The following is a 27,707-nucleotide window of genomic DNA, read 5'->3' as shown; positions in this document are numbered from 1 at the left end:
AAAGAAACTAAAATGTTCCTAAATTTCATACTTTTTTGTAAATAGCGCAATGTAGTAAACCACAATTTCTTTTTATAATAGCTTTTTATCAGCAAATGTACTGAGCAGGTTTTAAGGTTTTTTTGTTTTGTTTTTCAAGTTGTTTTTAAAAAACGCTTCCACCATTTTTTATTCTAAAATTTTTCCTTTTATTGCAGTTATTTTTGTCCAAATTTTCATCGTTTTCAAAAAATATATGTATTTGAGAGTTTTAAATTTTGTAAGAGTCGCATGACAGTTTTTGCGGGAAAACTTTTCTTAAGGGCATTTTGTCTGACATATTTTGTCATTTTGTACAATTTTAATTAAATCATTAAAAAACTTTTCCGTGAATTTTTTGTTGGAAGATTTTATCCGGATGATAAACTAATAAATCAATTTAAAAGGTAAACATTTGACAAATAAGAAGTGAATACAGTAACCTGATACTTGACGTTTTTTTCTTTTATGAATTATTGAGCGATTTTAATTTATTTTTTTAAAAAGGAATCTTGTATAAAATTATACATTTGGAGTAGCATCATAGATATATTGAAGCATAAATTTTGAATAGTTTTTTATAAAAATCATTGTTATTTGTAAGTTTGGGAAAAAAATTTTTCATTGTTTTTTTTTTTTTAATTTTAAACATATTTTTTATTAAGTTTAAAATAATGCTAAACCGTATATTTGGAGTATTGGCTGATGTAAATGCTTATATTTGGAATGAAAAATACTGGTTACCTAAAGGTGTACATTGGCATGATTTTAAATCAACTACTGAGTTCAGACGTCCACAGCATACTGATATATATTATGCCCCAATTCTTGCAGTTATTATGCTTATCTTACGATATATTTTTGAACGGTATATATATATTTTTTTCAAATTACTTTCACATCAAAATGGTTTTTAAAAAAGTATAAAATAATAACAATTAGAAAGGACATAAATAAATGATTTAAGAACTGAACTTTTTATTAGTTAATACCCATATATCATAGATTAAACCACTGAGTTACAAATATCACATTGCATTTAACATTACAAGCTATATAAATAGTTTACTTATATTAAATCAGTCTTAGAATTAAGTAAAGTATAATTCTAACGAAGTTAAGGTTTTTTTTTTTCAAAAATTCTTCCATTATAATTGAGTTTACTAAATCTATAAATATTCATATATCTAATAGGATATATTACCAAAAAACAGGATTTGCATGGTACTTATTGACTCAAGTGCTAAGTTTGTAGATTAGAGCTATATCTCTCTTTTTTTTTACTGAGAGATACTTTTTGATTTTTTCTTAAGCTGGATATTTTTGTGATAAGAGGCATACCCTAATCTTTTATGTAATTTTTTACAATTACAATTAAACTGTTAAAATAATAATATTCATTCTGTAAAAGTGAAGTTTGTCACTTTTTTTGTACAAGGAAATTAAAGTTATCTAACATGAGTATGTAAAAAGTAAAAAATCAAAAAACAGAAGTTTTGTATATATCTTGTTAACTATATAGTTATACTTTATAAAACATATATAGTTATACTTTATAAAACAAAAAGTTTGATATTTAGTAAACAAAGAATAATAGATTCTAGTCATATCATCCAAAATTAAATTAAGTTTGGCATTGAAACAGATATATCAAAATTTTAGTCACTAAATAAATAGACTTTATTCTCTTTAAAAATATGAGTTTTGTTGTTATACTGTATTTTACAAATCTATATTTAATATATTAGTAAAGAACATTAGAAAGTTACCGGATTGCACTATGTGTCATTGATTTACAGCCATTGTTTAAATGCAGATAACCCATGGACAAAAAGTCACGATAGGAAGTTCCTTATCTATAAAGTTCATGATAGTGTTTATGTGAAAATAAATTGCTCATAATTGTTTAAAATAAAATAAATATTGTTTCAACTTATTTTCAACATATTTTCAATCAAAAACTGCAGTCATCAAATATATCTACCTAGAGATAGCCTCAGTTATCTAGGAAGAATCTAAGAAACTATTTATATCAAATTTATCTAGCCAGACCATTTTCCTGAATAGCAGAGGATTTATCATTGATCCGTTTCTCGCATAACTCAAACTTATTATTTATTTAACTTTAATATGTTTAAATAATAAATTGGAGCCAAAAATAAGATAAAAAATCAATGTTACCATTAACAATTTCAGTCATTAATACAAAAAAAAAGAGAAAGTTTTGAATTCCTAATTTTTCTGCATTATTTTTTCCCTATTGTTTTCAGGATTTTTAAAATATGACCTGGTTGATCACTATGGCTAAATACAAAAACAAGTTATTTTATATTAAATTTTATATGTGATGTGAAGACCAAATTTATATTTTCAAGGTTTGTAACTTTTATAGTTGGTCTTAAGAAGGTTCTAAAATTCTTACAAGGTAAATACACATTTAGTTAACTTATGACTTAAGAAACTGGTACTTGATAATTAAAGTTTTGAACTAAAGCTTTTATTGCATCTAAATAATATCTTATTGTTGAGAAATAGGGCCTTCATTTTAACAATAAAATCTACCTAGTTTCAATTATAATGCATTTAAATGTGCTATGCTACAATGCACAGTGGTCAAAATAAGAAATAAAAAATTGTGTTTGATGGCAATAGTTAATTAATTATAAATAAATATTCAATAATTAATTGGGTATGTATCCAATAAAGCTAGTCTCAGAAATGATAAAACTTTGAAAATATTTTTAAAAAATACAAATAAAATTTTAAAACCTAATTTTCTCAGAAACACAAAAAATGGGCATACAGCCTCTTGGTTCTTGGCTAACAAGTTGTTTTCCATACTTATCAAGCTTTAATAAAATGATATTTGTAAGTCACTAGCTTTTATATTAAAGTTTTTAGGACCTGTTGAATTTGGAATTTTTGTTCAGATTTAAAAATAAAACTTTATTAAAAATAGAAGATGCCACATAAATTGTAAGTTGTTTTTGAATCAAAATTATATGCGCTATTATTTTTTTTATATATTGATTGATTTATCTTTTTTAAAACAATAGAACTTTACTGCAAGTTTATTGTTTGTAAGTAAGAAATTTTATTTAACTTTGAAGTTGATGTGTTTTTGCATTTTTTTGAACACAAATTTTTACTTTATTAAGTTAATTAAAAAAACCTCCAATATCCTCCTGTATACATATGATAATTTAAATAAGTTTGAGCTTCAACAAAGTACCACCTTGTCTAAAAAATAAATTTTAGACAACAGGGTATATCTAAAATTTTTCCTGTATTGGCTTTTTAAATAAAAATTAAGCACATCATCTTTCAACAGTAGGACCAAAAATACTATAATTTAAATGATTCCTAATTAGTGTATTTTTGAATTTATAGGTTAAAATGAAATATATATATATATATATATATATATATATATATATATATATATATATATATATATATATATATATATATATATATATATATATATATATATATACATATATATATATATATATATATATTTACATAATATAAAAATAAATTAAGAATCTCTAACTGGTGTTTTGAAAGATGTTACCAATAGAATGAATCTGGTGAACACTGACCATAAGCTGGAAACATTACTAATACATATGTGAAAGAGATAAAAAGACTTAAAAGTTGTTTTGAAAAAAATCATAAGGAGTGATTACAGACAGAGATTAATGATTTATTGATTTAAAAATAAAAAAAAGTATACATGTGTTAAACAGTGTACATGTGGCAGGCCTTTAATTAAGAATTTTAATTACTGTTCACTTCAAACAAAACTTGATGAGGTCCATGCTATAAAGAATATTTTTGATAATAGTGACAAAGTATCCCAACAACTATCTGACAATGATACTCTAGCTTTACTTTCTGATACAAATATGACCAAATATGAATATCAACCATATCAAAATATAGTTATGAGAAAAAACTGTGAACTTTATCCTTCATACAACATTATAAAAGCAACAAAATTATCTTGTTATCTAAATAGAAATAAAAGTTTAGTATATTGTAAAAATAGGTAATGGTAAATGACTATTATGCTAAAATCTCAATGCAGAGTTTGCTAGACCACACTGCACAAACACTGTGTCAAGTACAGAATGAAGTCATCGAAATAAATAGTGGTATTTGATGGCTCCACTGGACAAAGTGTCTGTAAGCAAACAGTGTTTGAAGATGGTGTTCGTAACTTAAAAGAAGAAGAGTCATTGTTTTTAACATGTGTAGTACCTCTTGATTTGGGCGCACTTGCTTGTGGAAAAAAGACAGCCTCATAACGAAACCATAAACTATCAGCAACTCTGTATTGTTGCCTTTTGCTTTTTCAATTTGAAGAGTCTAAAGATACATTAATCACTGAAGAAGCTCAACTAAAAGAAAAAACTAGCAATTTAAATAGCATAAAAATTTTATTAGATAATGGAAATAACAAAACATTTAATCCTGCATTGTTGGATTAGACATTTTGAGTATTTTCTACAAATAGGATACAAGTTGCCCATCAAAAACTGGCAACCAAAAACTGCAGGAAAAAAAGGCACAAGTTGCTGAAACCAAGTTTCATATCCCAGAAGCTTCTCTTCAGCAGATTGGCCATGTTGTTGATAAATCAAAATCGCATTAAGTTGCCATGAAATCCAACTGAGAAGTTTACCCTGATGTGCACAGAAATGGCAAAGTTGTTTGTGAGGATTTTCCCATGGTACTAGATCCCATAGAACCTCCTCAAACTGCTGACCTATTGACCATCCATCATTAATAGAATGTCACTACCAATTGGTAGTGACATTCTATTAATGATGAAACTTTCAAACAGTTTTGTGAACGTCAAATACGCTCGAAAAGCTTCAAGATGTATGGCAAACAAAGGATTTTTATAAAGATTTCTATGCTCATCTGATACTATCATAGTATCATTGAGGCAAACTAGCACATCTAAAAAGAAAGTTGGATTTTATAATGCCAGGAGATAACATTGTAAATTTTTAAATCACATCATTTAAATATATGCAGATATTGGTGGCCACCATGAAGTTGTAAATTGTATTTGGATTGAATTCGTGAGATATGAAAGTATAATTTTTCATGAAATTATGCTATGAGAAACAATATGCTGGTATTTTTAAATATGTATTATGTGAGTTGTGTTTGACTTAACTCAATAAGATATAAAAAAAAAAATGTTTTTATTAAATTTTTTTTATTGAACTTTTTATTACTAGAAAATTACAATTTTCAAGTTCCAAGTATGTTATTTAAATCTAATTTAATAATATTTAATGAAAAAATAAATTTGACACAAAAATGGGCAATTTGACCAATTGTGCAATGGGGTAAAATGAGGGAGTTTCAGTTGAGCAAAATGAGTTCTCTATTTCAGGGGTTTACTCTCATGGTTGTCCGGTGGCACGGGATAACTTGCTTTTTTCGAGGGCGACTGAAATTTTTAAAAAATGCCTGTCAGTAGCTTGGCAGGATGACCAGATAGTTTGTTGCTTATAAAATATAGTTTTATTTATAAAAGTGTTTATAAATAAAACTATATTTTGATCTATAAAGATTTTATTCCTTGCAATTATATAAAAAAAAATTTTTAAAAGCATGTAAAGTAGTATACACTTTGTTTAATGAATACACTACGATGCGTTATATAATTTTACCAAACTTAATAAAAAGAAGCAAACACACGATTTAATATTTAGAAGTGCTACTGTACTTTTTTTTTAAATATTGTTGTTGCATTTTGAAGCACGCTTTTTCTCAAACATTCAACTAAGTTAAATTGAGATTGAGAGAGAATAATAGAATATTTTTCTATATTTCTGTATTATATATATTTTCCTATAAAATGTTTTTTTGCAGTTTTGGCTTTCAACATTTTTGCTTCACATAATAAAACCTTTGTTAAGATTGACAAAAACAAACAATACGATATAGATATCAACTACGACAAAAATGACAACACATCTTTAATTGATTAATTAGTTAATTTACTTTTAAATAAACCCTTTCTTTTTGGATTTATTTTACTAGTCAGAAGTTTAAATTTTTTTTCTTTATTATTTTTACCCTGAGAAAAAGCACACAATAAAACTTTTACACCAGACTATCATAGTTTCAGAAAAAAAAACGGATTGTGCACTGCTGCATTTTGCCCTGACTTTTCAATTCTTTTAAATCATACATCTAACTTAATTGTATTTTTTTAAATTAAAAGGACAAATAGACCTATAATATTATAGTACCATTTGCACTATATAATACAGTATATACTAATATAGGATTATTGATCAACTAGCATATTATTTTAAACTTAAGACTTAACCCTTACTATAAATTCTATTAGGCCTATAAATTGTTATAGGTTTAAGGTTATTGCTATAACAGGCTATAATATTGTAAGTCTACATTATTCCTTGTTACACAAATACCTCATTTCGCCTCAAGCATGAGGCAAAATGGATTGTCTGTGTTTTTTTTTAAATAAGTTTAATAATTTAACCAATTACTAAGTAAAAGCAATTGCTTTTTTTATTCACCCAGCGTATAGTAAAATTTATTTTCAGAACATGTTTCATGTGACATTCTTTTGTCACAAGAAACATGTTCTGAATGTTAAGATTGACCTTTGTTAAGATTGACAAAAACAAACAATACGATATAGATATCAACTACGACAAAAATGACAACACATCTTTAATTGATTAATTAAAGATGTGTTGTCATTTTTGACAACACATCTTTAATTAATCAATTAAAGATGTGTTGTCAAAAGAAGACATGTTCTGAATGTCTGGACATTTTTTATACTATAAGTTATGATATTTCTAAAAGTTCTATAAGTTCTAAAAGTCTGTTTGTTTGTTTTTATGTTTTTACTTTTTTAATTCGAAGTGTGATTAAAAATAATTTAAACATTACAGTCATATTTTGAATCACATTTTTCTCAATTCAAAATGAGTCCAAAATTTCATTTTCTTTTAATTCAAAGTGCTAATGCATCATTTTTTTAAACATATTAGTCACATTTTGAATCACATGATTGGGCACATGAATCATTAATAATGTTGAAACTTGTTTTTTTAAAAGTACAATTTTTATTTGAACTTTGTCAAATGAAATTAACAAAATAAAAAAGATTAACAATGCGCGTAAAAAATTATTTTTAAAATAAAAAGTCCTAATAAATTGAATTACTTTTAAAATATGTTTTAAACATTTAACTAATTTAAACTTGATTGAAGATTTAGCAAAAATAAAACAAAATTTTTTTTTTATATTAAAAGTTTCATTTCGGTTATGGCTTTTAACTTTTTTGCTCTACGCTAATTTTTAATTCTCAATTTCACTTTTTTTTTATTAACAATTATTTTTAATTAAACAGTTTTTATTTGTCCTATTTTAGTAGTCAGTCTTTTTTTTTCTTTAGTTTTTTTCACCTGAAAAAACAAGTATTACAAATGGTAAATAAGGTTGCAACCAAGCAATTGATTTATTCTGACCTAGTTGTGGCTAATTGGATGTGGCAATTAACTTTATCTGAATTGCAATTTAATATTTGTAATCATTACAAGTATACTTGTATTGTTACTTGTTATTTTTGTCAGGCCTCTTTTTTTTGTATGTCTTTTATATTTTCTGACTAGTGATCTGTGTTCAATCTAAATATAAGAAAAGCTTTATCTGTATCTTTATCTTTACTATAAATAAAATACATCATTCAAAGTAGCACAGTAAGCAAAAATTTTATTATAAACTTTTATTTTATTTTCAGCTATTTTTAATGTACAATATACACAGTAACACAGATGGCTTTCTAATCCAATATCATATTTAAGAAAAAAATGAATAGTTTTATTATTAATGTTTAAATGTTGCAAAAAATTGCTAGTAATATTTCTGTTGTTTATATTTCTCTTTTGTTAATTGCTAGTTATATTTCTAGCTCCTGATAATCCTAATAGCATAATGTTAATGCATTTAAAACTTTTTCCTTTTTCTTAAGTAATTTGTAAAAAGTTCCATAAAGAATAACTAAAGAGAAATAAACGTTTGTTTTGATCATGAGTATAATTTAAAAAAAAAATTTTTAATTTTGTGAAAATAATTTTTGAGGTTAAGACTTCAAATAATCAAAACATGATTTCAAATTATAGTTGTCATGGTTATAAGTCAAAATTAAAAATCATAGATTGTCATAGTTATAAGTTAAAATTAAAAAATCATGGTTCATGGTTTTAAATCTTATATAATATTGAAGTTAGCCCATCTCTAGTAGTTAATCATTTTATCTGTACCAGTTAATCACTAAAAAATGCTTTCACGCTGCAAGTGGTGGTGTGAGTTGTATTGTTTATTTTAAGTTGTTAAAAAATGTAAAAAAATTTAAGTTCACACAGTTGTTTATTTAATTTAGTATTTCAATTAGATATTGTAAATATTAATGAAAGAAAATGAAATTATTTAAGAAAATTTTGAAGAATGAAAAAAAAATTTTAAAGAAAAATATCAAAGAATAAGTATGAATCAAAGGGGGCCAGTATGCAACTGGTTTAACAATTCACAAACATTTGCCTATATATATGCTTACAGACACATCACAGTCATACCGAAAAACTTATCTTGACTTTATGTTTTACTATTTTTTTATTTTATTTTTGGTAGATATATTGCACTTAATTATTGTAAATACCTTGGAATACATAACAAGAATCACATAACAGTTGAGAAGAATGAATTATGTGAACAAGTTTTTACACAAGTCACTAAATTTCCGGACTCAAAAAAAATTAAAGAGCTTGCAGAGCAATCAAGTTGGAAAGAAGCAAAAGTAGCTAGCTGGTTTAGGAAACGCAGAGCTGTTACACATTCTCCGTTATTATCTAAAGCTACAGAATCTTGCTGGAGATTTTCAATATATTTATTTTTGTTTCTATTTGGTTGTTACACAGTCCTAACGAAAAATTGGTTTTATGATACTAAAAGTTGGATGGAAGGGAAGCTTATCAATGTAAGAACAGCTCTTTTGTGTTTTTTAAAATAAATGTTATTAATAGTTATGATGAATAGTTAATACTCCTCAACAACTAGTTTAACATAAGAAATGCTTAAGTATAACTTATCTTATTTTTTAAGTTCTTGTAATTTAAAAGATAATAATATTAACAAAATAATAAATACCAAAAGCCAATATTTAATTAGGCTATTTTCTAAATAAAAAAAGTAGCTTGAACCACAGTTGGTATAAAAAACAAAATGACTACGAAAGTTAATCACAGCCTTTGACTTTTGCATGATCATTTTAAAATAATTAAATAAGACCAAAGTAATTTAAACGTAAGAGTAGTAGATGAATATTGTACCCCTATAAAATATAAAATTAACTTATTAAAACAATAAAAATCTTCAATTAGTCGAACATTAAAAAATTCAATTAAAACTTATTTACTATAAATTTGTTGAACGTTAAATAATTCAATTAAAATTTATTTACTGTAAATTAGTTGAACATTTAATAATTCAATTAAAACTTATTTACTTTAAATTAGTTGAACATTTAATAATTCAATTAAAACTTATTTACTATAAATTAGTCGAACATTAAATAATTCAATTAAAAATTTGACTAATTAAACATTTTTAGATTTTATCATATAAGCTAAACAGCCCTTGGAATTAGGGTCAGCATTCGGCAATGCGGACCTAACTGCTGACCTAAAAGTGTTTGAATTCAGCAGAAAATTGTTGACCTTGTTTTTATGTTTTATTGTTATACCTTTGTGTCAAACTTTTTTTGCTGACCTGATGTCTACCTCTAACAGTTTAAGGTCGGCAATAAATTGCCAACCTCATTTTCCCTAAATCCGAGGGAAAAATGAAACTATTGCGTTGTTAAATTAACAATCAAAAGAATGATTAAAAGAAGGAGTCTGGTTATGAAGGAGAAGTTTTAAGTTAGCAAAGTAAGAATTTTGGTAGCAATAATAAATGGTGACATGGCCTTGGTCAATGAACATAAAATTACCCTATAGTTACATTGGGCATATTAAGTAATCACAAGTTGAGAATTGCAATTGCCTGATGACATTTAATGGTCTTGAAAATTTATAATTTAAAAATTTTAAATTTTCAATGATTTTTATATCCTGTAAAAGTTTTCTGAAATGAATGTTTCTCGTAAAGTATAATTAATTAAAACTTTCAACTGTATTTAGTCACTTTTTTTATTGTTATTTTTAAATCTTCTAATTTATTTTCTCGTAAGTTTTTGCGTTTAATTAATTGTAATAATTACAATAAATGAATGAATGATTTATAGATAAGTTTAAAGTTATTAATTGCAAGTTTGCGAGTTTTTTTTAATATAATAGGATTTCTAAAATAACATATCTTTAGTAAAAATCTTGTTTTATGTAATAATAGTAATTTTTATTGTTTCATAAAACAATGATCTTCTTTGTATTAAATATTCGATTTGTAGGGCTGTTTAGCTTATATGATAAAATCTAAAAATGTTTAATTAGTCAAATTTTTAATTGAATTATTTAATGTTCGACTAATTTATAGTAAATAAGTTTTAATTGAATTATTAAATGTTCAACTAATTTATCAGGAATTAATAACATTAACTAATTAACATTAGCAGTTTTCAAAATGATTTTGATGAGTTTTCTTTAACTTTAGAGATAGAAGCAATTATTTTATTTTTATAAGAAAATTTTCTTTTCCTACTGTACTTTTGTTGTTGTTGTTGTTTTTTTTCATTTAATTTTTTCGATTATTTTTCTTGCAGTTTTTCCCATTAATAATAATGAATTCATAAATTTTCTAGCATTGACTAATTTTTATATTTATAAAGTTAATGAAGAACTATTGTAAAATAAAAGTTTAAACAAAGAAAAAAATTTTGGGAACAAAGAGTTTATTTATTTCAAATCACTTTACAGTGGGCCAGAGTAGTCAATTTTGAGACAAAATTGTTAATTAATTTAATATTGGTACTATATTCAATGAAATTTGTAAGAGTACCATTATTAGGTCTGTGCTCTTTAATTTAGAATAAAATAAAATAAACAGAACTCATAACTTATATATCAGGACAATATAAAATTTCTAAAACTCCTAACGGGATTTTTTTTTTTCTTTTTTGTTGTTTTTCTGAAACTGGACACCAATGGATCAGAAATGCACAATAGTCGTTTTATTACATCTTCATTGCATTTTGATTGACTTATTATTTTTGAAGGTCAAATTTTTTTATTTTTTTATTTGTTCAAACTTTTATTTTAGTAATAGTTCTTCATTAACTTTATAAATATAAAAAAAAGTCAATGCTAGAAAATTTATGAATTCATTATTGTTAATGGGAAAAACTGCAAGAAAAATAATCGAAAAAATTAAATGAAAAAAAACAACAACAACAACAAAAGTACAGTAGGAAGAGAAAATTTTCTTATAAAAATAAAATAATTGCTTCTATCTCTAAAGTTAAAGAAAACTCATCAAAATCATTTTGAATTATCGCCAGCACCATACAATTCATAATGAATTGTATGGTGCTGGCGATAACTCTTAAAATCTTTTTTACAATCCTCTTGTGCTTCTTCTGACATAAGACCAATAAGCAATATTATTTTTTCTATTATAAGGTATCCGTGTATCAATATTTTGTGCAGAATTTGAGACAAGTAGTAACAGGAGTAACATTTAACAAAATATCTTGCAGTTTCAAACTAATAATCTCAAAGTTTTAAAATGTCTAATTCAAAACCATTGGAGATACAACAAATTATAACATGCAATCTTTCAATTAGCACTTTATAAATTCCTGAAATTTCACTAAATATGTATTCATTTTAAAAAGTTATCCTGGCTGTATTATCATTATTAACATTCCCATTACCGCCTGCTCTTGGTTGATCTGCTATCAATCCAAGTTTATCCAATAATCTTTTTTGAATTAAACTCTTTTGCTCCATTACTGAATTCTTGGCTTCAAATGATCTTGTTTGAACAGATTTAATTTTTATTTTATATGCAATTTGCAATAAGCATTCAAAGCACCTTATCCAAGCATGCAAACTTGAAAGACCATACTGAAGATCGTGAGTGGAGTGCTTGTTTTTAGTAACAATTTCAATGTCATTCATTTCTGAGGGGTTACATCCACACACTGAACATGACTGACTAGAATCAGTTGTGTTGGATAAGGCAGTGAGCACATTTTCATCAATCATAGCGATTTTGATATGGTTTGTAATAGATATTTTTATGCCCTTCGAAAACAATGATAGATAGAATCAAATTTGCCGTTCCATTTACTTTCTTCATCAATCAATAGATTTAGTTTCTTTTCAAAGACTCAAAACTCAGAGGTCGACAATAAATGGTTGACAATGGCTTTAAGTTTCTCCATAAAATAACTTTTTTTTCATCTCTACTTGTAAATAGCTCTAAAAGAACAACACAAGTTACTCACTTAACATGGCTAAATACACTCAGTTGCGTTGGATAAGGCAGTGTGCACATTTCCATCAATCATAGTGATTTCGAAATGGGTCTTAATAGATATTTGTTGCCCTTTGAAAACAACAATGGATGGAATTTAATTTGCCGTTTCATTTACTTTCTAAATAAAGAATTTTCATTTGATAAATTATGAGAACTGCTATCTGATAATTTTTGTTTACAAATGCTTTGACTAGTTGAGCCATCAAATCCAGCTGTGTAATATAGCGTTGCTTTATCAAACTCACGAGACAAAATAACTTCTTTCTGTATTTCTACTAATCTTTTACAAAAATGATTTACCAGATCTTGTAATGGAATATTAGCTGAATAACCACTAATGAATATGTTATTAGGATAGCATAGTTCTTTTGCAGCTCTGACTTACTATATGCTGGGTATATAAAAATTTGTTTTTCTAAAGCATTATTTTGAATGTATCATCAAAGTCTACAATTGGTCTATCAATAGGATTGTTTAATGGTGTAACAAGACTTTCTGAATTAGAAAGAATATCTTTAGTCACTCTTTTAAAAATCAATTTCTCCTTTGTCAAGCCATTCACTATACTTATGCTTAAATTTTACATCAATTTATCTGCATTAAATCCAACGTTTTTTAAAACTTTAAAAAGTTCATCATTTTTTCCTTTATCTCTTTGACGCTCTCTTGTTCAATGAAGTCATTCAAATATTTTGGCAACATAGTACAAAAGACTCTTCATGCATTGAGAACTGATTAATCCTAAATTGATTAAGAAAATGTAAACAATTTAACGTGATTGAAAATAAGTAATAATTTAATAATAAAAGTAACCCTAACTTAAGGGACAACCCTTATGTTAGTTATTTCCATATGAGGGAGGGTGAGGTAGAGCTATTACAGGAAGTAATTTAAATTTAAGAATAACATATTTTTATTATTCTCATTTCATCAAAATAAATAGAATTCATCAACAAATCTTTTGGAATTTTTATGTTACATCAATATCAAATATTTAAACCCCCTCAAAGGGTGTTTTACAAAATGTATTCAACTTTAGAGCTTGGCAGTGCTCATAGTTGCCAGAAGTAGCAGCCATAACTAATTTTATCTTATAGTAAACATGTTAATCATTTATTGTATATTCTCATAGATGTGTTTGCTTGTGTTCCAAAAAATATTAGGCTATATATATATATATACCTCTATGATAATTGTAATTAGGTTTTTAAAACATCATTTTAAACAATAGAAAAAAAAAGGTAACTTAGATTCATATTTTGTTATTATTGCAAAAAAATAATAAGCTATAAATATATTTCAAAATTTAAAAAAGGGCCACAAATAAAATTAATTTTAAATTTGTGAAGAAATAAAATTAAACATTTTTTAAATTGAATTTTTAGTTGTTTAGATATCTGAAAATGGCGCTTCTTTAATTTGCAACTGTAAAAGTAGTTTTTGAGTTATAAAAACAAATATATCCATTTCAGAAAGACCATGATATATTCTATACATATATTTAAAAAATTTTTTTAAGAACATAACATTTTTGACTTTTGTTACAGCCTTGTCCATTGTGTATTTATTTAAATTTTAATAATAAGGTGAATCATTTAACTCATTAAGAAATATTCACAATTAAATATAAAAATATTTTGTGATACTTTGTTTATATTTAGTTTTTTTCAATATTTACCTTTATACACAATAACAAGTATCCAAATCAAAGCTTTTGCTCTCTTTTATTTAACCATTATTTGTGACTGTGGTGTCTAAAGACAGACAATCAACATAGTCAATAAGCTTCTAGTCTTGTAAAGTTTTTTTGATTGCTTTTGCAAGAGACTATAGTTTTTGAGTCCACTGTAAGACTTTAACCCTTAGCCAATATAATAAAGTTATCTTAAACATTACAATCAGTTTTATATATACTTGAATTTTTCTACCTCAAAATACTTTGTTCAGAAATAGAATAATCATCTGTCTTTCCAGAACTGTTATTTATAAGTGAGGCAAGACTTAGTGCTGTTGAACTTATTCCATATTGTGATGCTATTGGAGCTAAATTGCTTTGAATGTTTTTTGTAACAAAAAGCGGAACAGAATTATATTTTTTAATTTTTCTAATAGGCCAGAGGTTCTACTTTATTGAAAGTATTTAAATGTTTTGTTGTCTTTAAATTTCTCAGTAACCAACTCTTTATGTTTTCTAATGGACAAAAAACTTCACTTTTTGAAAATTTTAATTTCTTTTTTTGTTTTTGTTTCTTACAACTTTTTGTGAAATTTTATCTTTACCTAACATTTCTTGAACTTGCATCAAATACCTTCTCTAGCATTCTTGAAAAAATTTTTATTTTCCAAACTAAATTTTCACTGTAACTGTTTCTGTGTTTGTTTAAATCTTTTCTCCTTTTTTCTAAGTCAACAACCTTGTCTCTAAATAAAACAAAAAAATTCACTAAAAATATTGTAATTCATTATAAATGTAAAAACTTTTATGAACTGAATTTTTTTTACCTAATAATTGTCTTAAAAATATAAAGCATATTTTACTTATATAAAGTCAAATTAAAATTGCTTAAACTATAAATTAAAAAGTATTTTGATATAAAAAACACTTGATATGCTGGTCAATATAACAAAAGGAATATCGCTTTAGCCAAGTTTTCTTCACTTTGAAAAGGACACACATTAGAAAAGGACACACATTAGAAAAGGACACATGTTAAACATTTTTGGAGACAACTATCTATTTTAGCACATTGAGCAGTAAAAAAATTACCAAGTGGGCATATTAACTGAAGAAATCTAGACAAGCTATATAAACTAAAGAAATGTTCGGAAAATCAGCTCCAATCATAAGGTCTCTGTAATGATAATATTGCAATACAGTTTTCTTAGTTGGCAATTGTGTGATAGGTATTGTTCTAATTCTTTTCCAAACAAGGAAAACTTCACGATGATATATTTTTTTGCAACTTTTGCTTGTTTACATTCTTTTTATTTACACTAAAATAAGAAAATTTAAAAATTACAGATTTTTTATAATTTAAACCTAGCCCTAACCTTTAGTCTAACCTTAATTCTGATCGTTTTTACAGGCAGTAGGCCATAAGAGAGTTGATATGCGTACTTTTCACTTTTCCTAAAAGTTGCTTACAGAGATTTTTTTACTAAAAAGTATACTTACGGAGACAAAAAGTTTAAGGGTACAAAAAAATGTACCTGATAATCTGTTTGTCCCATTGAGTATACTTTTTTTTTTTAATTTGTACCTGAAAATGATACTACAGTCATGTGTGTGTATATATATATATGTATATATATTATATATATATATATATATATATATATATATATATATATATTATATTATATATAATATATATATATATATATATTATATATATATATATATATTATATATATATATATATATATATTATATTATATATATATATTTATATATATATATATATATATTTATATATATATATATTATATATATATATATATATATATATATATATATATATATATATATATATATATATATATATATATATATATATATATATATATACTTATATATATATATTTATATATATATATATATATATATATATATATATATATATATATTATATATATTATATATCAGGGGCTCTTGTAGACCGTTTTCAACAGCGCCGACTGTATTTGGGTGCCAATTTGGGCACCACCCAAATTCAGAAATTGAGGACTTTTTTTTTCAGGCATACATCGTTATTTTCACAAAAAACATACGGCAAATTTCCTTATGAAAGTGTGTCGGCACAGGCAGCACTGACGCCCAACTTTTTTTCCTAAAATAGCCTCTGTATATATATATAAATATATATATATATATATATAAATATATATATATATAAATATATATATATATATATATATATATATAAATATATATATATATATATATATATAAATATATATATATATATATATATATATATATATATATATATATATATATATATATATATATATATATATATATATATATATATATATATATATATATATATATATATATATATATTATAGTTATCTTTTGAATATTTTCTGAATTTGTAAAGTTTTTTTTATTGTGATATAACTATTGTAGTGTAGTAAAAAATGTTTATATTTAGCAAGACTTCACTACCTCAATGAGAATCTACTATTCTGCAGAGTTGGCATTTTACACTTCACTTTTATTTTCACAGTTTATTGATGTAAAAAGAAAGGTATTCTTATCAACACCTAATACTAAACTAAGCAAGCAGTTTTAGAAAAATTTTTCCCAAAATTTCCGAAAACTATATTTATTTTTATTGTATATATGTATTTATTAAGATATTGATCACCAATTTAGTTTTTTTTTGTTAAGGATTTTTATCAGATGTTCCTTCATCATATTGTAACAATCATACTTATTCTGCATTCTTTGATGTCTGGTTTCACAAGAATTGGCGCTGTCATTATGGTACTTCATGATGCATCTGATATATGGTTAGAAGTAAGCTCTTTGATTTTTTCTTTGAATTATTATTTATTTTAATCAACTGTTATATAAAGTTATATTACTTTAATGTTATTAAATATTAGGTATTTAATTATATTATTGTACATATTAATTTTGTCAGTAGTAATGCCAGTAGTTTACGACTCTTTTTGTGTGTGAACTTTTTTACTTTAATTACAATGTCATTTTAATAATCATCAATATAATAAAAATGAATTAACTGTCAAAAAAAATACAGTTAGTATTCAATAAATATAATACATACATACATACATACATACATACATACATACATACATACATACATACATGCATGCATGCATGCATGCATGCATACATACATACATATATACATACATACATATATACATACATATATATACATACATATATATATATATATATATATATATATATATATATATATATATATATATATATATATATATATATATATGTATATCAGAGTGTTAACTAGCCTGATGGCACCGAGTATAACGCGGAATTCCCAATTTTTTTAAATTTCCCAAAGTTCAAAAAATTATTAAAAAAACAACCTTTAATCCTGTTATTAACAGACTTAGATTTTAAGTGTTACGCAAGAAATGTAGAAATACTTAGTAAATGAAGAAAATAATTTAGTTGAACGAAAACAATTACTTTCTTTACTAAAGAAAAAGCGAAGTAAGTCATTCAATTCAAATTCATTCAAAAAGCGCGGCAATTTCTTCAAAAATAAAATAAAAACTGTATTTTTTAATTGACGATGTCAGTTGTTCTTTGGATTTTTTATTTCGCTTGTTACTTTGTTTTTTTATTCGTGTTTTTATTTTAGACTTTTTATTTACAATACAAAAATTTTAAACTAACAAATGCTGTTTATCTTTAGTTAAGAATATAACAAAGATTTTAGCACAGTAATTATTCAAAAAATGACTTTGGTGGATGTAAATGTCATTTCAAAATTTCATTAAATAAAAGAATAAAAAGTTTTTATTAAGGTAATTAAAAATTCTGTTAGTAAATTAAATTTGCTGGTAAAGCATTTTAGTGTAAGCATTTTATTATTAATTAAGTTAAATCATTTGTGTTTGTAAATGTTATAAATTATTTGCGTAAAACAAAAAAAGAATACTACATTTACATAAGTTTTTACAATTTTTTTTTAAATTTACAAATCAAAAATTTTAATAAACATAAAGTTTAATTTACTAAAACAAAATTAACAAATACAAAAATCAAATTTTTCAATAAAATAAAAGCGACCACAAAAATGCCTTCAAATAATGGAAAATACTATTTTAAAAAAAAATATAACAAAATTCAATCAAAAAATATTGTAACGTTATTTGAGAAACATAAAGAAACAACAAGTGTGCAAAACTATAGTCAACAATGGAAATCAGTAGTAAGCAAAAGTCCTCATCAGCCTGCATCTTTTGTTAGCGAACGTCCTCATCAGTCTACATTATCAGTAAGTGAAAGTCCTCATCAGTCTAAATCAGTAGTAAATGAAAGTCCTCTTCAGCCTACATTAGCAGTAAGTGAAAGTCCTCATCAGTCTACATCATCAGTAAGTGAAAGTCCTCATCAGTCTAAATCAGTAGTAAATAAAAGTCCTCTTCAGCCTACATTAGCAGTAAGTGAAAGTCCTCATCAGTCTACGTCATCAGTAAGTGAAAGTCCTCATCAGTCTAAATCAGTGGTAAATGAAAGTCCTCTTTAGCCTACATCAGCAGTAAGTGAAAGTCCTCATCAGTAAGTGAAAGTCCTCATCAGTCTAAATCAGTAGTAAATGAAAGTCCTCTTCAGCCTACATCAGCAGTAAGTGAAAGTCCTCATCAGTCTACATCATCAGTAAGTGAAAGTCCACACCCGTCTAAATCAGTAGTAAATGAAAGTCCTCTTCAGCCTACATCAGCAATAAGTAAAAGTCCTCATCAGTCTACATTAGCTGAAAGCGAAAACGATGTATACGCAGTTCCTTTAACTTCAGTTCTTGGAAAAAGAAAAAAAAACAGAGTCACACCAGCACAAATACCAATCAAAAATGTAGATGACCTATGAAATAAAACAACAGAAAAGTATGAGATGTAAAGTTTGCATATCGTTTGCCCCCTGGAAAAAAAAGTAATCGTGCATTTATTGAAAACCCTGGCAAATTTGCAGATCACCCCTCGGAGCGTGCGAAAGATCTCTTAAATACACATAGGCATACTATAGCTTTAAAAAATAAACAAGCTTTTGATGAAATATCTAAGCAAGACTCGAGTATATGGAAAATGCTGCGTGAAAATACTCTTGCAAAAGAAACATTAAAAACAAGTAACTCTCGCTTCGTTATTAAAACCTTCTTTAGAGTCACGCATTTGTTAATCAGGAAAAACTGGGCACATACTCATAATTTTTCAGACATTATTGAACTTATTGCTGCGTGTGGTTGTAAGGAAGTTAAGGCGCACGTTTTGTCTGGCCCAGCAAACGCAACATATATGTCTCCAAAATATATTGCAAAGTATATAAACATTATCTTTGTTTTTGTCAAAAATCCTTTACTCCAGTCACTTAGAAGAGGTGAGAGTTTTTCTTTTTATTTGGATGAAACTTCTGACATTACTTCGATTGAACAGTTGACTATGCATGCCACTTTCGAACACAACGGCATCGTTAAAGAACATTTTATAGGGATAGTTCCTTTAAGTAAGCTCACCGGTTCTGGTCTATCAGCTCCAAATGTTTTTGATGTTATTCGAAATTTTTTTAGAGCTAACAATATCTCATTTAAAAATGCTCGCTTTGCTTGTATGGACACAACAAGCGTCAATTCTGGTGTAAAAGGATGTTTAAAAACTTACATTGAAGATGCTGTGCCACTGTGTGTTTGGATTGGGTGTACAAGTCACAAACTTGCGTTATGTTTTAAACATATTTTGAAAGACTTTCCTACTATTATGGAGGTAGATATTTTTTTACTTAACCTATGGAAGTTTTTTAAATACCGCACACTAGCCATGCATTTGTTGCAAGAATGCTCCAAAATCTATGGAAAACTAGAATCCATAGTTCCAGTGTGTCCAAGTGTAACTCGTTGGATTGCACACGATCGAGCTTGTTTAGTTGTGTTCAAAGGTTATAAACCAATTTTACAAGCTTTGTCAACATGTTACACCAAACGAAAAGAAGCAGAAGCACTCGGGCTATTTATACAAGCGAGTTCACAATCTAACATTGCAACAATATTAATGCTCTTAGATGTGTTTGAAGCGATTCGCCCACTTGTGCTAGCACTACAAAGTTCGCAAGTAGGAATTAGTCTCAGCGACATTCCAACTTATGTCAATCAAGCAAATCATAGTTTAAATGATTTAGTTTCGGGTACTCGATGAAAGTATTTCATGGAAAAAAATTTTATTGAAATGAAATCAGCGACTGATGAAATAATTTTTTTGTTACCAGCCACAAGCCGATTAAAAAAAAAATAAAAACTTTGACCTAAGTGAGTTTGAGTTAAACATTTTTAGATCTTTTGTAAATAGTTTTAAAAGTGAACTAAAAAACACTTTCGCGCAAATGGAATTTTGGCAATCGCTTTCGATTTTTGACCCAAGACGATTGCCTAAAACACTCAGCCAACTTTCTAGTTATGGTGAAGAAAGCTTAGAGCAACTTATAGCTCACTATGGCAAACCAAAAAGCAGTAACAAATTTGGAGCATTACACGTTCAAGTTCCAGATATCTCAGAAACTGAGACAAAAACCGAATTTGAAAGTTTCAAAATTATGTTATTTAATAAACGCCGAGAATGGGAAAACAGTTTCGATATACGTATATCAAAAGAAAAAGATCAAGAGATAGTAAAAAATTTAACTAAGTCAAGGAACAATTTTACGCCTCAAGAGTTATGGAAAGTGATTAATATTGACCCTGTTTTGATAAGTGTTTATGCTAATTGTATGTTTTTGATTAAGTTACTCCTTATATTTCCTTTGAGTGTAGCTTGCGTTGAAAGATTTTTTTCAAAATTAAAAATAGTTAAAAACCGTCTTTGAAATCAGCTAAGCCAAAGCACATTAGAAAGCTTGATGATGATTGCAATAGAAGGTCCGAAGGAGTGTTTTGACGACGATTTGTTAGAGTACTTTGTCGACGAGTTAAAACGTAAAAATCCAAATATGAGAATTATGTTGTAAATTGATAGTTTACCACGTAAATCTCATATTTTGATTTTTTTATTTGAGACTACAGACTATTGGTGAATATTTATTGTTTGTAATTTTTTTCACAAAATATTCACGGTGATTTATTTGTATTCCAACTGTGTTTTTACAATTTTTGTTTGTTGCAATTTAAACTAATCTAAAAGTTCTGTTGTACAAATTTAAATTTTATACTTATAATAAAAAAAAATGAAAGGAATAAGAAAGAATATTGTATTTACAGCCATACAAGATTATTGTCATTAATCTAAGAAACTTTTGAAATGATGGAGCTTTTTTTTTTTTTTTTTACTCGCCAGCCAAGCCGACATCAGCCTAAATTCCCAATCTGATGGAAACGCGGTATAAATTTTATTCCTGGGTAACACTCTGTATATATATATATATATATATATATAAAATATATATATACTGTATATATTATTATATATATATATATATATATATATATATATATATATATATATTTTAAAGTTATTATTTTTAATACTACTTTTAAATGATTTTTTTTTAAATATATGTCTAATGATTGTTGAAACAATATGTAACTTGAAGTCTCATAGTAAAAGTTATATTTTCTTTATTTGTAATTTTTTCATTTATTTTAAGGCTGCAAAAGTTTATAACTATGCAAAAATGCAGAAGCTTTGTGATGGATTGTTTTTTTTATTTGCAGTTGTATTTTATTTGACCCGTTGGGTGTATTATCCATTTTGGTAGATTTTATTCTATTGTTATTTTTTTATGTATCTTTTTTTCCTATATATATATATATATATATATATATATATATATATATATATATATATATATATATATATATATATATATATAATATATATATATACATATAATATTTTTGAAATTTTTTTGTTGAATGCCTTTTAGGGTCATACATTGCATGATATATTATAGTTGGTCTGAACTTGGACCTTTTTTTGCTTACTATCAACTTGTTGGGTTTCTTTTTATTTTACAGGTATGTTGTGGCAGGAATTATAAAATTCTAAGTTACTGTATAAGCTATGATTATGGCAACCAAAAATATGTGAATGCATTTTTTTTTAATGTAGCATTTAATAAATGCTAATAAGATGTTTATCCATTGCATTAAAAAATATAGATAAAAAAAAATTTTCTAGAGCATATTTTTGGTTGCTCTACTTAAGATTTTAGGCATAATTACATGGTTTTTATAATTTTTATGAGACATAACAGAACTGTTTTATTTTACTTGAGTTTATTAATATTTTTAGGGATTGCATTTTTATTGGGGAATTTTGATCGGTAAAATGGTCTACAAATTTGCTGTGTTAGGGAAGGTGAGAAGTTTTTTTTCTTTTTTAAATAAAAACAAACATAAAATACAGTGATTTACAAGCATAGAATGCTTCCTTAAGGCAATTGGTATTGCAAGTGATTTCCAGCTAATCCTGTTAAATCTGAATTAAATTAATGTGCATCACAGTAGACCTAGTGGGTATGCGTTGTCTGGGGGATGTCCATCGGATGTCTTACAAACATCTGGACAAGACGTCTGAAGCACGTCCCTTGGACGATGCATGTCAACTGGGAAGAAGCTAATTGCTATAACCTTCTAACTTTAGCAACAATATTTAGTTTGTATATATTGAATTTGTAAATAATCCTTACTGTATTAAAACAAAATGTTGATAAATGTTAAAAAATATTTATTTGATATTATTCTTAGTTATGTTGATGTTGTTGTTTTCAATTGTTGTATAGTTAAGTAATTTTTTTTTTAAATTAATGTGTTTGTTGTCAATTTGTTATTAAGTGTATTTAAGTAAACTTGTTTTTTATAAAGAATTTATTCAATTTTTTTTTATATTAAGAATTTTTTTGTTTAATATTTACGCTTTTTTAATATTTACGATTTTTTTAATATTTACGCTTTTGTTTAATATTTACGCTTGTTTAATATTTACGATTTTTTTGTTTAATATTTACGCTTATGTTGTGCAGGATGCAAATATATAACAAAGCTGGTCTGGAGAGCAAAATAAACTAAATGAATTTTAAGTCTAATAAAAACAAGTTATGATCAAAAATGGCATTTAACTTGCATAACATACAAATAAGAAAATCTCCCAACTTTTAGGTTGGATTTCTGTAAATCAGTTTTGATAATTTTATTAAAACTTTCAAAAGAACATTGTGAATTCAGTGCTTATAATTAAATTAATGAATACTGTTTTCAAAGTTGCATTGCACTGGCCATGACAATAAACTGATAATATATTCACACAGGTGAGGCTCATTAGTGTGAAGTCAACTAATTAAAAAAAAAAATCTGAAATTAAAAACCCAATTTTATTGTGAGTTGTTAGCTCATAATTTTTAGATTGTAATTTTTCTAGTGACAGTAGCATTATAAAAATATTCTGATCTGCAAAACACCAGGTGAGGCATCTAGTTGTAAATAATTACCTTATTTATTCCTCAGTGACGTGTTTAAATTTCAAAATGGCATTATGAAAACCTGTATAAACCACTCAAGTGTGGACCATAGATGTTAAACTTTAAAATGATTTACTTTAAAATATTCAAGAGAGTAAACATGTCAGCTCTGTGCAATTTTCATAAAGAGTTTTTTTTTTTGAAAGAAAATAAAATTTTATTACTTTCTTAGATTTTTTTTATTCAAAAATAAAATTAACGATAAATTAAAGATGTTTTTATAAAAAATAAAAGTTAACAGTAAATTAAAGATGTTTTTATAAAAAATAAAATTCAAATTTAAAAAAAAAGAAAAAGTAAGTAATGGCACTTATTTTTTTACAAATTTTTATTAAACTAATTGTTTTATCAAGTTGTTTTATACAGAAATATTTAATGTTCCGTAAAATAGGGTAACTTTAAACCAATTTTGATAAAGAATATAACTTTTTGACTAAAAAAAGCATTTTCCTTGAACTATTTTAATGTTAAAAGTTGTGCATAACTGGTGTTATTTAATTAATAAAATGTGTTCACTAAATCTAAGATTTTATGGAATTAATGTGGCAGTCAAAGTTACCCGGTAAAGTGGTAACTTTGTGAGAGTAAAATATGTTTTTAACATAGGCTAAAATATCAACCCTTATAATTAGGAAAAATGAGGTTGGCAATTTTTTGCCAAACTCAAACTGTTAGAGATTGGGATCAAGTTAGTGAATAAATTTGACACAAAGGGGTTACTGTATAACATAAAAACAAAGTCAGCAATTTTTTGGCAACCTCAAATGCTTTCAGGCCTGCGTTGCCGAATGCCGATCCTAATTCCAAGGGCTGAAATATTGTGTTATTATCTTCATTTAATGTAATTTAAATTTGTAGTTAACATTTATTTTATAAAAAGTACTTAAAGTAACTAAATGGACTTAGCAAAGAACAACAAAAAAGAAGTATAAACATTATTAAAGCAACTTATTTGCTTAAGTAATTTGAATATATTTTGTCATGTGTGTATTTAACTTATCCTGATGATTTTAAAAATTTACTGATACATATATTTCATGTCTATGAAATATATGTATCAGTAAATAACATAAAAACTATGAGTGGTCTAAAATATAAACATAATATAAAATAAAGGCACAAAAAATTCATAAAATAAATACCGAGCATTTTTTTAAATAACAACCATTTTTTCAGTCTTTCATAAAGTCAACTTCACTTTTTCCTTCAGAAGCTGTTTCTGTTTCACTGTAATAATCTACTTGAATAATTTATCCTGGATTAATTTTCAGTTATTTTTGCCTACATTAACATTTATAATTTTACTAACACTCTATTATTTTATTTTTTCCACTTTGTTTCTAAACACATGTTAATAATGTAAAAAAAAACCAATCCTCAAAACTAATTTAATCAAATTAACCAGATTGGGTTTTATTAAAGTGAGAATTTTCTGGACCATGTTTTGTCGTATTCCTTAAATGAATGCCTGAAGTGCCATTACTTCTTCTACACCGTTTTCACAAAACATCACTGAGAAGCTATCCTTATTGCTATTCATTATTCTTTTTAAGTACTTCATTTCTTTTTCTTATTTACTATTTATTGTACTATTTACTATTTATGTCCTATTTATTATTTAATATGTCCTATTACTATTTATTAAACTATTTTATGTGACGATCCTGGGATTGTCATATAAAATGGTTTCATGTTTAATGTTTTCAAAATAAACATTTATTAGTTATGTAAACTTTTATATTTAATGCATTTCTATGGGTTGATTGTAAACGCTTTATAAAAGCTGAAATCCAATCATCACCAAGAGTATTGTTTGAAAATATTTTTGTTGTACAATTTTGTGATTTTAAATAAGCAGCAACTAACATTTTGGCATCAAGTTTATCTAATTGAAATCCCAAAATAAAACATAACCATGATTCTAATTGAAAATAAATGCTACTCATGAGTAGATATGGTTGTTGCACCAATGCACTTTTTATGCTTTAAATTCATTTTTTATTAAACTTTTTTGGAGCTTGACAAATAGAGTTGAAACTATTTAAAAAGAATGGTGTTAGAATAATTGTTGTAATTACTTTTTCTACCAATATTTTTGTTATGTTTCAAGACATACTTATAGCAAAAGTAAATATAAGTAACACAAACAAACTCTGCAATTTGTAATTGTGCAAATAAATGTGCAGTTTATTAATTTACTTCTAAACTTAATAAATTACAATTTATAGTTGACAGTCACATAATTATCACATTAGTCACTTATTGTACACTATTCGACTTTTTTTAGATTTAATAGAAATATAGTTTCAAAAAATTTGCAAGAAAGTAAAAACAATTCAGCTTGAAAATAAATAATTTTAATTATCATAAAATGAGTCATTAAGATAACATCTTTCAAAAAAAAGATTTCGGTAGAATAAATAATGATAAGACTACTGTAAAATGAGTATTATTTACATTGTCAAAGTTACCCCAAAGGATTATAAACCTCTTCTTTTTTTTAACCATCCTGTAAAAAAAACGTAGAATATTGTTTTTTGAGTCAAAACAAAATTTGTATATTATTTGAACATTTTTCTAGAAAATAGATAGAAAACTGTGTTGTTTGGTCAAATTTTTAACTTCGTCCAGACAACATATTGTCTTTTATTTTTTAGTTGTATTCTTGGGGCTAAGACTGAATTTGTTTCGTTCTTGCCCCATCTGTGTATTTACATTTTATAATAACTAGTTTTGTAAATTTTTCTTTATGGTGAAATACATAATAATAATAATAATAATAATAATAATAATAACAATAATAACAAGTTTCACCTTACAATTTATGCAAGAAGAATTGTTTTTACAAATAAGACAAAAGTAATTCTACTTATCTATTTAAATTCATAATTCTACTTATCTATTTAAAAGTTAAAACTGTGTAACTAAAAATTTTTAAAATGTCTAAAGTTACTCGGTTTTACGGTAAGATGAACAGATTTTTTGTTTATTTTGAATTTATTTAATTGAAAGATCTAATTTTGCTGAGGAATGACTCAACAAATAGTTATTCCGATTTTTACCTGCTTGTTAAATTGTCCGGAAAAACTAAAATTGTTTACATTAATTAAATTTATTAGTATTTTGTGCAATGTAACTCATCAAGCCTAAGGGTTTTTAAAATTCACTGGTTTGCTATTTAGTTTTACAGTTTTAAGAAGTATAACCCTTTTAAAGTTCGAAATAAAGAGTTTTTCCTTATGGTCTGTAACATTTTTTTTTTGAAGACATAACTGATAAAGCTGAAAAAATATAACTTTAACTGATTATTGAAAACATTGTAATATAGAAGAAGGAAATGTGTTTAGAATTTTATTAAAAAAATAGAAATAAAATTTTTGCTTTAAACTATTTTATCACTTGTTTTTAAGATTTACTTCTTTGGTTTGATAACTTTCTGTTATCTTGTTTGCTCAAAGGTTTTTCTTTTATTTGGAAGTTGGATTTCTTTTTAAGTAGACTATAAATATAGGTTAATGTGTTTACTGTGATAGTTTATGTTCATTGCTTACAATGCCTCATTAGTAAACGGTTAACTATATTGAACAACCTTTAATAAAAAGGTGTAACAGGCCTAAAAGGCGTCAATTACCTTTTGACCTTCGTTAATTTAGTTTTATGAATTTATAGGTTGGTAAAGATGATCGCAGTGATGATGAAGAATCTGATGACAACTCTCGTATTAACAAAAAGAAACTTTAATTCATTATATGAAATATCCTTATACAATGATAGATATTATATATAGATAGAGAGAAATATATAGAAATAGATAAAGGTAATATATATTAAGAGTAATATAATAATGATGTATCTAAATAATATTTTTTTGTCTTCTGATATTTGCACCAAATTTAACAAGATTTTATGTTTG

The 27,707-nt window shown here is 25.5% G+C and overlaps 1 protein-coding gene across 1 annotated transcript; it reads left to right on the top strand.

Moving 5' to 3' along the window:
- The first annotated feature begins 287 nt into the window (after positions 1 to 287).
- On the top strand, positions 288 to 27,707 carry LOC101237570 (ceramide synthase 6). The gene is made up of 9 exons (XM_065810302.1): positions 288 to 425; positions 684 to 886; positions 8,719 to 9,064; positions 16,722 to 16,817; positions 16,961 to 17,089; positions 21,923 to 22,029; positions 22,202 to 22,292; positions 22,570 to 22,635; positions 27,464 to 27,707. The coding sequence occupies exons 2-9, from the start codon at positions 693 to 695 to the stop codon at positions 27,533 to 27,535; spliced, it is 1,101 nt and encodes a 366-aa protein (XP_065666374.1). The 5' UTR covers positions 288 to 425; positions 684 to 692; the 3' UTR covers positions 27,536 to 27,707.

The sequence above is a fragment of the Hydra vulgaris genome, chromosome 11 (genome assembly GCF_038396675.1).
Source record: "Hydra vulgaris chromosome 11, alternate assembly HydraT2T_AEP".
In the NCBI taxonomy this organism is placed as follows: domain Eukaryota; kingdom Metazoa; phylum Cnidaria; class Hydrozoa; order Anthoathecata; family Hydridae; genus Hydra; species Hydra vulgaris.
The sequence above is the reverse complement of the archived record's forward strand: the minus strand, read 5'-3'. Positions and strand labels throughout refer to the sequence as shown.

Coding starts and splice junctions, on each gene's coding strand:
- LOC101237570 (XM_065810302.1), top strand. CDS start 693: ATGCTAAACCGTATATTTGGAGTATTGGCTGATGTAAATGCTTATATT. Junction 9,065..16,721: donor TGGAAGGGAAGCTTATCAAT/GTAAGAACAGCT, acceptor GTTTATATTTAG/CAAGACTTCACTACCTCAAT. Junction 17,090..21,922: donor CATCTGATATATGGTTAGAA/GTAAGCTCTTTG, acceptor ATTTATTTTAAG/GCTGCAAAAGTTTATAACTA.